This window comes from Alligator sinensis, unplaced genomic scaffold, assembly GCF_000455745.1.
Source record: "Alligator sinensis unplaced genomic scaffold, ASM45574v1 scaffold47_1, whole genome shotgun sequence".
Lineage (NCBI taxonomy): Eukaryota > Metazoa > Chordata > Crocodylia > Alligatoridae > Alligator > Alligator sinensis.
The window spans coordinates 304,834-317,732 of NW_005842629.1; the positions used below are offsets into that span (position 1 = coordinate 304,834).

Below are 12,899 nucleotides of genomic sequence, written 5' to 3' on the forward strand. Positions count from 1 at the left end.
TCAAAGGGAGGGCTGCAAGGTGTTCTGAGCAATGCTGAACCTGTAGCCTCTTGGTTAGAGCAGTCTACTGAGGTAGAAGACACTGCTTCAAGCCCCCTCTGGCTGAAAGGGTAGAAGGTGGGTCTCCTAGTCCCTTGGTAAGTGTTCTAAGCACTCAACTACTGGGCTAAAAAGGCAGAAGAGCTTCCTTCCCTGACTCCAGTATTTTTTTTTGAGACTACAGTTTTGGATTCTGCCCAGTGTTATGTGCATGCATGGGCAATTCTATTCCCCCTGGCAACTGAACAGCCACAGTGTAGCTGTAGCCCAATGGTGCTCAGTCCATCTGGCCCTGAGCCCAGATGTGTGGTGCAGGGCTGGTCCATAAGCATCCAGGATCCAGTTGCAGAGTGACCCCATGACACCAGAGAAATCTGGTGCCTGAAGCCATGTCACCTTGACAGTGGGACTGCCCACAGGTCTGGAAATTTGGTGGAAGAGGAGCAATGGCAGTGCTGTGGCTCTGGGAGCAATTAAATGCTGCCACAACTACTCTGCCACCAAATTTCAAGACCTGTGGGGAATCCCACAGGCCAGGTGACACGGCTCTGTGGGCCATAGGTTGAGCACCACTGGTTTAACTGATTGAGCATATAGGGCCATGCAAAGTGAACATAGCTATGCTAAAACCCAAATTGTGCACAAGTGCTGATAATAGCAGTCACATGGCTGTGCAGATGCTACATGAAGGGTAAATAGGATCAGGCCCTAAGTCACAGCAACTACAACAGGATGATACTCAACATTCCACTGGGAAAACAGAGACGCTGATTTTTAGAAAAGATTTGAATAAAATATAGACACTGGTTCTGAAGTGAAAAAGTAAAGGAAATAAAATCTTGAAGATGGCACAAGTGTCCCTTAAATTTGTAGAGGTTTTAAAAATGTGCATATGTCAGCTATGTCCTTAGACCAACACGGCTAAAACCTACACCCCTGCATATTTCAGTCATGCATCTCACTGAACAAAAAGGGACACAACTAAAGGCAAAAAGTAAATCAATTATGTGGGATGTGAGAAATGCCTAGGTAAACAATGAGCGCTCAAAAGAGAGAAGAGAATAATGGAAGAGATTTCAAGACAAGAGCTAGCACTAGATATGTAATGAAACAGAGAGGTGGAAATAATTAAAAATGATAGAAGAAAATTCTCTCACACAGCAGTTGTTACGCTGTAGAACTCAGTGTTACAGGATGCCAATGAGGGCAAGAGTGTAGCAGGATTTCAAATAAAACTATCCATTCATATAATAAGAAACCCAGAGTTGTTCCTGTTTTGGAAGGAATATAAAGCCTCAAGCTTTACAGTTGAATGTAGCAGTTAACTAACTATATGCGATGTAAATGAGACTTTCTGATACAGATTGTTTCACATCCACCTGCTGTGGGATTTCCTATACCTTCCTCTGCTATTTCTGGTGCTAGCCACTCCCAAGCACAGGCTTCTTGCCTAGATGGACCTTGGGTTGGATCCAGCACAGTAAGTCCTATTTTTCTCCCTTCCAATGTTATTTTATCTGTGAAAAGTAACACAACTTATGGCACAATGCCCCTGGGAACGCACTTCATCTCAGACAAATGGCAACGCTCCACAATTTGGTGAGCAGTGGTAACTACATGGGATAGACAAAAAGCTTCCACTGACATAATGTACAAACAAAAAGCCTATTTGTCTATCAGTAGAAAGTGCAATGTAGATTTTATAACCGTGGGTAAGTTTCATGTTCCTTAAAATCAAGGTAATGATATAGCGGGACAGTAGATAGTAGTCTCATGTGGAGATACACAGCACATTCTTGGAAGAACCGTTAAAAGAACCTTACCCAGTTAGTCAGAGCCTGATCCCACTAAAGTTTATGCAAGTCTTAGCATGGATTTCACTAGATACTGAATCAAAGCTTTTGATTTTTTTTTCACCTCTCAGAACTACCAGCCTGATGGGATATTGACATTATCTCTGTATTATTGGGCATAGTAGGTGGGTGTTTGGATCTGATTTGCAAAGCTGGAGGTAGAAGTATGCATCTCAGCTGAGATTATTTAAATGACTAGCTAAAATTCATTACTGGCAAGACTGATTTTTAAAAACATGGCTATACAGAAAACAGTACAATGTAGGTGTGGCACTCTTGGACAAAGCTTGAAGGAATTTTAGACAGCTGGTGGTAGATGGGTGGCATCATTAATTGCTCCTAGAGCCACTCCACTAGTGGCAGGTGAACCTTAGAAGACCTAGAGCAGTGGTTCTCAAACTGGAGCATTGTGAGTCTCTTGCAGGGACTCTGCAAGACTAGATGGAACTACCTTGCATGCCTTGTGCATAGCCAGGCTGGGAAGGGATGCAGCATGAGCCTGTGCTCTTGCCTGCTTCAGGGTTATCTGATAACCCAAGTTATACCTATCTGATAACCCAGAGTGCCAGGTCCTTCCTACTCTAACCTTGTACAGTGTCTCCCAGAATTGGAGGCAGTGTAGGTGGAACTGTCCCATATGCTTCTGTTTCCAGGATGATTGTGGCTGCACCAGGAAAGACTGCAGAAAGAGCAGCCACTCCTGCCTGTGTTAGGCTTAGAGAACTCTAAAGCAGGGAGGAGCGTGTGCTTGTGCTGCAGCCCTTCCTGGTCTGGCTGTGAACAAGGCACATGGGGCAGTTGCAGTAGCAGCTCCCAGTTGAAAAGCCCCGAGGTGAGCTGAGGCAGCCCAACTATGGTTCTCAACTGGACTGATGCCAAATTAAGAAAAGTTATGAAGAGGGCCCTTAATCTAAAAAGGTTGATAACCACCAGACACGAGCAGACATGTCAAACTCATCTTATACCCCAGGCCAGATCTGGACTGAAGAGCTCCTTGCAAGCTGGATTCAGCTGGGGACATGAGGAAGCTGGGCACCAGTGGCAGCTCTCACTTGAATATGCTGTGGTGGCAGTTCCTGCTCCAACCCAGAGCCCAAAGTGATGGCAGTGACTGCAGCTCCAGCTCCAACCCAGACCACACAGAAACAGCTCTTGCTCTGACCCAGAACACATGGCAGCAGATCCACCCACTGTTGGGTGCCCTATACTAGAGCTGGTGGTGCCATAGGCTACATGCTGCAGAGGCAGTTCCAGCTCTGGCTCTAGTGGTCCACTAGACGACCTGGTGACCAACTTAAACATAAAGGGCAGCCTGGGTGATAGGGACCGTGAAACCATTATGTTCACTATCTGGCACAAGGCAGACAAATTAAATAGTAGGTTTGAAGTATTGGACTTAAAAAATGCAAATTTCAACAATCTCAGATCACTAGTAGGGAACGCACTGTGGGATCAGGCACTGAAGGTGAAAGGAGTACACGAAGAGTGGTTGTTCCTTGAAGACATGATCCTTGAAGCACAAAGGAAGTCCATTCCCACGTGGAAGAAAGGAGAGAGTCCAGAGAAGGGCTACCCGTATGATCAGAGACTTGCACGGCAAGCCATACAAGGAAAGGCTGAAAGATCTGGGACTCTTCAGCCTGAAAAAGAGAAAGCGGAGAGGGGACATGGTAGCAGCTTACCACTACATCAGGGGTGTACAACAAGGGCTTGGTGAACAACTGTTCACCAGGGCACCTTTGGGAAAAGCTAGGAGTTATGGTCACAAACTCCTTGAAGACTGTTTGCGGCTCAACATTAGGAAAAACTTCTTCACAGTCAGGATGTCCAGACTGTGAAATAAGCTCCTTCCAGAGGTAGTGCAATTGCCTGCCCTGGAAATTTTCAAGAGGAGACTGGACGGTCACCTTGCTTGGGTTACCTGACTCCATCTTTCCTGCCTGCTGCAGGGGGTTGGACCAATGATCTTCTGAGGTCCCTTGCAGCTCTACAATCTATGAATCTATTAATCTAGCATGGGGCATACGGGCCAGCAGCCAGGGAGCTGGGGCTATGGCAGTGTGGAGAGGAGAAGCAGTTGGAGAGTGGCTAGGGCTATGTTAACCTTCACTTGCCCTCCAGCTGTGGATCGCCATGTCCACCGGGACCTGTGGGCCCTGGATTCTGCAGTAGTCTGGCAGGCCACATAGAACAGCTCTATGGGCCGAATCTGGGCTGTATGTTTGACATCCCTGGACTACAGGATAAAAGGTGAAAGTGTTCAAAACATAATAATTCCTCCATGGACCCTATGCTGTTTGAACAAGGTAGGAATAAAATCTTGTAGGCTAATTCAGATTTCAATTGCACTGCCCATAAAAATTAACCAGCTGAAGTTTAACTATATTATACCAATAAGATACCATAGCTTAGCTTAGTTGCACAAAGAAAAAAAGATCCAGTCTCTATTCCATGCAGATTTAATATCCAAACTATCCGCCTAATGCATTTAGATAGCCTTGGTTATACTATAAAGTAAGCTGGGCTGTCTGCCTAGCAACTGCTATCAGATCAGCACCATTGTGGGCAATGATAAAATACAGCCATGTGGGTATATATTCGGTGTATGAAATCAACGCCTCCATACTATGAACAATTTTAAATATTATTCCTCTCATTGGGGAAACAAGCATATTTTCAAAAGAACAGCTTGAAAAGGATACTAAATAGTGCATCTCTGCCTCAATTTTTCCTCTCAATTATTATTTTCCATATGCTGGTTTCAGATTCTCTACAAGAACAGAGAGAAGGAAAACAGATGATGCATTTGTTTTTCCCCCTTAGAGTATTTAATCTTTGTTCAGTATTTTCAGTCCTAATTTAATTTTCTTCCTTTCCTTTCATTTTTGCATTACATTTTTCAAAAGGGAAGAGGGACCTGGTGTAGAATATGACATTGTAATGTGTATTTAACAATCTTTTATTTACTGTCACCTTCTATGAAAACTTTTCCAAGTCCCTAGATCAAGAGCAATATCAGTATTAAATGCGCAAATGCTTCTGTTATAGGAGGCAAGTGTTTTGAAAGAAAAATACCATTGTTGCTTTCAAGCCACATTTCCTATGCAACAAAACCTGACTGACAGCAAAGCGTAGTGTCCAAATAAGGAGATACCACTTACAGCAGCTTCTAGGAAATGAGGTTGCCAGCCCAAGTATAGAAATGGGACCACAGATTCTGGTTTTCTATTTAAAAAAAAAATAAAATTGCAAATTCTCTCATAAAAAACAATCCCAAGGTCTCTAATTAAAACCCCCCAAATCTGTGTTTTTCCACAATTAAAGTGAAATGCCACTAATATAAACATATATATATATATACACACATACAGCAAAAGCTGTGCTAACCGGCACTTTATTAGCCATAAAACTCTATTAATCGGCATCTGAGGGATGCGACAAAAGCGAAACTGGAAGTACCACTTGCGGATTTCGCCACCGCCGTGAGCAGAATTCTTGCCACTTCTTTGGCCCGTGGCCCAGGGCAAAGCAGCCTGTGTAGGGCCTCCTTCCCTGTCCCCTGACACACTGACCGATGGTGTACATTTGATTAACTGGAATATTTGATTAACCAGCATCCCCCATTCCCGGGGATGCTGGATAACAAAGCTTTTACTGTATGTATGTATATAAATATATATATATTAATATATCAGTTGAACACAATGTTGCTGATGTATTTACAATTTTAAAGCAATTTGGAAGCCTCTGTCATTATAATAAGACACGTTCTAAATACCGATATATTTGGCATGTGATTTTGTTTTGTTTTTTTATCATAGAAAACCAGAGCTCCCTCTTTCCCCTTTGTTCACCATGATGTAGGTCCAGCTGCAGCTGCCACATCCTCTCCCCTGAACTGCTTTTTGGTGTTGAACAGTTCTGAGATGCTGTTGCCCCTCACTCCCAACCCACAGCAATGCCAGTGCCCCTCATTTCCCACACAAAGCCCTCCAGCCCTGCCGGTACCCCTCACTCGCAGGATCCCCCCTTTCTCCCCATAATCTCTGCCCAGTGGCCCAGCTTTAAATGATAGGATGGAGTTAGGGTGCTATCCTGGGAAGTAAGTTCACAGTTAGGGCACTGTCCTGGGAAATAAAAGATGTGGGTTGAATCACCTCAAACTTAGTTTTTGGAGTATTTGCCCAGGAGATGCTCCTAAGCTTTTATATACAGAAGAGCATCTCTTCCGTCTCATCTTCCTCCAGCAGCTGTAGTTTGAGAAAAGGAAACAAACATACATGCTCAAAAGGACAAACTAAGCACCTAACTCTGTAGGGAAGGAGTTATGTCATGCTGCAAGTCCCAGCCTTGCAGCATGACATACCTGCTAACCTGAGTTAGGCACCTAGAAACCTCTCTATGATGTTTCATTAGCAAGTATGCAACATTACAATGAAGCATTTAGAATACAAGGAAGTTAGAATTAGGACAGATAAAGATATATCCTGGCAGGCCATTGACACAGCACCAAAAACGTATCTCTTCTATAACTCTTCAACAGAAGCATGTCTTAGGACAATTATTCCCTGCTCCTCTCACTATAGGTAAAAAAGAAAACACATGCCCTTTTTTACCTCAATGATGTCTACCTTGAGATGTATTTTGAGCTGTATATATGGGCCTAATTCAAATACAATACAAAGGTCACTTAAAAAGGGGGGGGGGGGAGGGGAGGGAGGTAGAGGAAGACATTTTAAATGGTTATCTATCAATCATTCATTCCTTGAAACAACTATGTGTTTCTCTCACTTGTTTGAAAAACATCTAGCAAATGTTGGGTTCTACTGCAATAATAATAGCACTTTCTTCATGACAGGGCAAGGTATCACCCTAGAGTCTAACTCATTCAGAGAGACGTGAGCCTTTGCATGCTATGCATTTCATAGCATCTTTCACACAACACAACCTATTTTGTCAGTTCACGCCCTTCTGAACAGGGTAGTCTATAAAGGTGCCACCCTGCCCTACCTTCTACCTAGCTTCAGACTAACATGGTAAATTGCCTATTTCTACTTTCTTGGCTCATTTGCATATGAAAAAAAGGTGAAAGCAACAGAAAACTTAGTTCAAGCCTGTAGCCTGCCACTCTAGTAAGCACCAATGCTGCAGTCCAAATGGGAAATGTATAAGATCAAAGGTAGACAAGTAGTAAGGAAGGCATAATACACTGACATTATGTGGAGTACCTATATGTCTTCAGATTGCAAAAGCATGAGCCACTACAAAGTTCCAACCATATTTTAACCACACTTCCCATAGGAACAGGCAGATGCAAATACAATGATAAAGCTGAGAGAGTTAAAAATAAAGAAGTGTTGCATTTTATACAGGGCTTCCTTGGTACATAGATGGCACCTCTGTAGTCTGAGAAAGCACTGATTCTGCTCTAAATGGCTCTTTGCATGCCATTCATCATTCGATTCAATTCACTCTTGAAATGAAATTGGAAACCATGATGTCACAATTTCTTAATGTTCTCTGTGACTAGAAATACTGGAGAAAATTGAACTCTGTATTATATCATTTAAAAGAGAAGGTCATTTCTTTCTGTAGCTTGCTATTCACTGAAGTAAATCTCAGTTAAGTATAGAAATAAGTTTATTTACTGGCTATAATAGAAAGAAATCAAAGTAGAAATAAATTAAATTCATCTTGATGCTAAATTGTTGCCATGGAAATATAAATGATCAAATGGATCATATCAGTGGAAAGATACTGTCTAGCCTAAAGGCTTCACCCTCAGTTACCAAAGGTGATAAAAGTGTGGGGTTTTTTGTTCAGTCTGGGTGTTTTGGGAATTGGTACTACTTTATCCAGACTCTCACTTTCAGGCTGACAGTCTGAATCTGAACCAGGTCAACTGAAAATGATTGTGAAGGCTGTTTTGTGGCCTGTGTGATATGAATTTGGTGATCTCAGTCCGATTCCAAAGCCTACCTCAGTAATAACATTTTAGACCCAGTCTGAAGGAAATGGGAAGATGTTTATGAACCTTCTCATAGGACACATCCAAGACATGAAGACTGACCCATCCTCTCACTTCTGAAGCAGTGAAGGTGGCGATCCATTGAGCTCTAGTGGATAAAACTCGGGAATGGTGCTCGTTGTTCTATTTACATAGCTGTGCAGTGGATGGGCCACAACTTAAGCAGGTCACTTCACCTGTCTGTTTGTTTCTCCTCTTCATCATTTCCCTAACTTGTTTTTATTTATATTTAAACGCTTTAGAGCAAAGGATGGGAATTGCCCCAGTCTGAGTGGACCAACCACCAATAGGCAGGAGGTTGCTGCAAGGGTAGGGGGACATGACGGGTACATATAGATCAGGGGGACCTGTTGAAAAAGGAAGTCGTCCGAGTCCTGTGTATTTTCTATTAGGCCTGATACAAAGTTTACTGAGGTAAATGAGTCTCTCAGGGACTTCCAGTAGATTAACAGTCATGCACACTGTAAACAGACCAAATACCTGGGAAAACTTAGCATTATCTAGAAGGAACTAGGTGGGAAATAACTTTTCATTCTCATACTAAACAACTGTTTCCCAAGTTTCTTTTAACAGTTTTATATATAAAAACAAAGGTTCAAAGTGGTATTGCTAAAACAACACACAGCACTGCTGCCATAAGGCTGAGAGTAAGTTCTTCATCATGACACCACTAAGGCATTAAAATGAGAGAACAAGGGGGCACACAGAAAATCTCTGTCTTCTCCTTGACTGGGGTAAACAGAACTTATCCAGAGCTCCTCATCTTCCTTAGCTGGTTAATAGCACTTTGTTCCTCCTGTTTCAACCTCTTCTATCCCTGCCCTACATTTGTGCCACATGACAGGGACACCACAAGGAGCCACCTTTAAGCTCATCAGTAGGGACCTACCAAATTCACAATTCTGTGATTTTCGTGGAAACCATGAATTTGGTCCATCACTGCAAAAAAGCCCGGTCCCCACAAAAAAAGTCTGGGGACTGTGAAAAGGCTTGCAATTGGCAAGCAAGTGGGAGAAAAGAAAAAAAAAGGGAACTGCAAAACGGAAAATGGTGGGAAGCCCTGGCATCCTGAAGCATGGGGGAAGGAAGAGGGGGAAAGATGGAGCAAATTGGAAGCTGAGCCCTTGACATGGGTTTAGTCCAGGAGCCATTCAAGGGCCAGCCTTGGAGCTTGCAAAAAAATCTGACACCCCTCCCACCCCTTTAATTTTGTTTTGAGTTTTTGCATTGCATTGCAAATGCCCAGCCTGGCGCTGCCTGCCCACCCACTTGCTGGGCACCCATGGGTTTCAGTGGTGCTGTGCGAGGAGCTGTCTCCCCTCCTGGCATGTGGTCAAGCCCATGGAAGCCATTAACTGCATCCTAAACTGCGTGCTAATGTGTCAACTAATGGCTTCCATGGGTTTAATTCCCTGATTAAGCCCATGGAAGCCATTAATTGACATGTTAGCAAACCCCAGTTTGGGGCCATCTGTCAATTTCCAGGGAGGAGCAGGACTTCCAGGACCCCTCAGCCAGAGGTGGGTGGGTGTGTGGGAGAGGGCTATCACACTCTGCTGCAAAAACAGCACCTTGCGCTGCGCTCGGACTGTGAAATTAGATGGCAGCCACCCTGATTTTGGTACTCATCACTGAGTTGACAAAAGAAAGAGACATAGAAAAGTTTCTAGAAAGCAGCTAAAGGCTGTCTCATTACCAAACCAATATAAATTGACAGCATCTGCCTTTAGAACTGAACTGATATTTTTCAAACGTTGTATAAAACATCTTGTGGTAAGAAAAGCCTCCTTTGAAAGATGGATCTATACCTAATGTATTGATTGGAGCTTTTACAGAATAATATCAAAGCAGACATCCTAAGCAAGATACTGCTCAAAACAGAGAACAGCAGCAAGGTTGTAGGACAGGGCAATCCAGGTTTCCTTTGATCAGTCAAGCTTTAATAAGCCACCTTTATTAGTAATGCTTAATCCTATTATAATTAATCAATTTGTCATTATTTACATACCACTTTTTCCAGTCACCCTGTGGCTTCACAACACTGAACAAACTCAAACACAGATAGTTACACAAATCAAACCAAAATAATATTGAAATTCCTTTATGTAGATCAGGACTGTTCAACATGAGTCCCATGAGGGGTTAATGTGTAGCCCCCAGGCTCCCACCCAGCTGCCCCTCCCCTCATTGCTCTGGCTACAGCCCTCTGGGCTTCTCTTCCCTCCTGTAGCTGGTGAGCTGGGACTAGAGGAGGTGTGGGGGGCACTCAAATGGTGCAGCAGATGGCCCCCACTGGTGCAGCCCCTGGCTGTACCTTCATTCATTTTTTATTTGGAAAGGAATATTCCAGCAGATAAAATAAAAAGCAATGCTCATCCTTAACTATAGTGGAACAGGAACACAGCTGTAACATGTACACGCTCCAAGTTGCAAGTGCTTGCACAAAGAAGGATGGGTTAAAGGTTAGGTATTTGTTGCAATACATTTTCTTAAGACTAAATTAAGGAGTAAAGACTAAATGCTACAGGGGAAACAGATCTAGATACCAAAGAAACAGAAACCAGCAGTAGACACAAAAGCAGCCTCAAGGGCTTAGAGCAGGAACCAATGGAAACAGATGCTATAATCAGGGTGTCTTCTGCTGGTTTGCTTGGATGTTTCCTCTCCTTCGAGGACTGAGAGGGAGGTGGTCTGAGGGGACAGAGCAAACAGCCTGCATTGCCACCTCATCCTACCTGCCCTTACATCCTTGTTTTTCCCCTCTCTCCTGTCCCTTGCTGTCCTTCTACTTTTCCCTGCCCTTCCCCTCCTAACTACATCCATGCAGAAGTAGTTAAAGAAAAAAATTGAGCTATGGATATGGTGCTTCCTGACTGCAACTCTGTTCCTTCTACTTGTGTCTTATATCTGTCCTCTTACTATTTATCACTTGGATCAGGCTGAACGCTTCATTTCAATAAAGCTAAAATACTGACTTTGGGATTTTACTTTTACAACTTATGTCAAAAGGAATTTTGACATATTTCTTTTTTTTTTTTTTCATTTTTCAGAAAAGAAAGAATTAGGATGTTCTGACCACATTAGGATAATTTAAAATATTATTTTCAAAAATACATTTTTGTAAAAAACACGGTTTTGCAGACAATTTTTTATTTTTGACAAAAAGGTAGATTCTAGCACGGGGAAAAAACTACCAGAATTTTTTTTTACCATCTCTAGTTATCTCTAATTATAACACTATTTTTTGAAATGCAAACTTATACTGGTATGTACCAATACTTCCTTCTCTCCTGGGTCACTTGTTTGTTCTTTTGCACCTAAAAGGAGGTCCTGTATTGACATTTGTCTGCAAAGGCTTTAGCACGTTAGAAATAGAAGTAATAGCAATAATCTGAATACAAATTTTGTAATTTTGCAAAAAAATTCTTTCTTTTTTTCGGTAAAGAGTTGATCCAGAACCCTGGAACAGAACATGCTTGAGGCTGCCATTATCTGAAATCCAAATCCCAACACAGATCTAAATCCTTTGGTATGAGATCATCCTTTCCTTCACTGTATAATTACTGAAAATTTATTGTAGCTTTGCTACACAGTTCTGGCTCAACTAGACCAAACCTGCAAAAGCACAAGCAAGGTATGCATGTGAGGCCAGTGATTTGTTCAGAACGGATGAGAGGGAGGGGGGAAAGAGATAAATATTGTCCAATTACTCCATGAGAGAAAAAATTATATAATAATTCATAAGAGCTATGCTGCTGGTGAGCTGAATGAGAATGATTAAAATTCAGGTTATTTCAAGGGAAAGATACCACACACAAATCAGAAAATTAGGGTTGGAAGGGACTTCAGGAGGTCATCTAGTGCAACCCACTGTTCAAAGAAGGACCATCCCCAACTAGATCATCCCAGCCACAAGGGCTTTGTCTACCCAGGCCTTAAAAACTTCTAAGGATAGAGGTTTCACATCTTCTCTGGGTAACCTGTTCCAGTGCTTTACTACCCTTCTCATGAGAAAGGTTTTCCTACCATCCAACCTAAACTTTGCTTGCTGCAATTTGAGAATAGAGAGACCTACATGAATTACTCCTCTCTATCAGCTTCTTTTACTTTAGCTCCTTGGTATTTCTGCTGAGGTGAGATCATTACAATTAAAGAACTAATTGGTTTCAACTGTTCTGTTAATCCTTTGAAGAGCTACTATCTGCTTGTTCCAGGGCAGGAGAACAGGGATGGAACCAGAATAACAGAGAGACTGAGCTTAATAGATTCATTTACACTGCTGCCTTCTACTGCATATTGATTTTCTCTTTGCTATTTCTCCCACTTAATTAAATATTCAAATGAAATGTTACCTTTGCCAAGCAAAGAATGAAGAACATAACCTCAAGCTCATGCTGTGCTCAGAATAAATGAAAAGATACTAGTCATATTGTAAGATATGTTGAGTTCCCAGAACATGTTGTAAAAAAGATTATGAGAGTAAACAGTTATGGTCATTTTGACCTTCCTATGATCCTCTCAGAATAGTCTCATCAACTTCCTGAAGCATTTGGATGAATGTTTGGGAACATATCTGACACCAACTTTTACCACTTCTGTGAACGATAAAATTCTCTGAAGATTTCATTTACAAGACAAGCTGAATCCTTTGCAGCTGAGCAGTTACTTGGAATTTTTTTCTTTATGTTGTTGCTGTTCTCACTGTACTGTCTAAAAGTCCAAAAAAAAAAAGTAGGTGGGCCCACATGGAGCTACATCAAGGTAGGCAATTATTTCAGCTGCAGGGCCACTTAACAACTTCCAGTGAGTTGTCAAGGGCTGCAAGGGTAGCCCCATCCCTTGACAGGTGCCCCAAACAAAAGTCCTACCCCTAACTGGGAAAAAACAAGTCATCTATTACAAATCAAACATAGATTCATAGATTCATAGATGTTAGGGTCGGAAGGGACCTCAATAGATCATCGAGTCCGACCCCCTGC

General features: G+C 42.3%; 1 protein-coding gene across 6 annotated transcripts in view; it reads right to left on the reverse strand.

Annotated features, from left to right (window-relative positions):
* The window catches only part of CUNH14orf132 (chromosome unknown C14orf132 homolog), a 169,334-nt gene that overhangs the window by 17,339 nt on the left and 139,096 nt on the right, over window positions 1–12,899 (reverse strand). The window contains exon 1 of one of the 6 annotated variants that reach the window (XM_025215192.1): window positions 2,479–2,897. The exons of the other annotated variants lie outside the window; for them this stretch is intronic. Coding sequence (XP_025070977.1) covers window positions 2,479–2,529 — 51 coding nt within the window. The 5' untranslated portion in view covers window positions 2,530–2,897. Of the gene's footprint in view, window positions 1–2,478; window positions 2,898–12,899 lie in introns of those variants that run through there. 6 annotated transcript variants of the gene reach the window in all.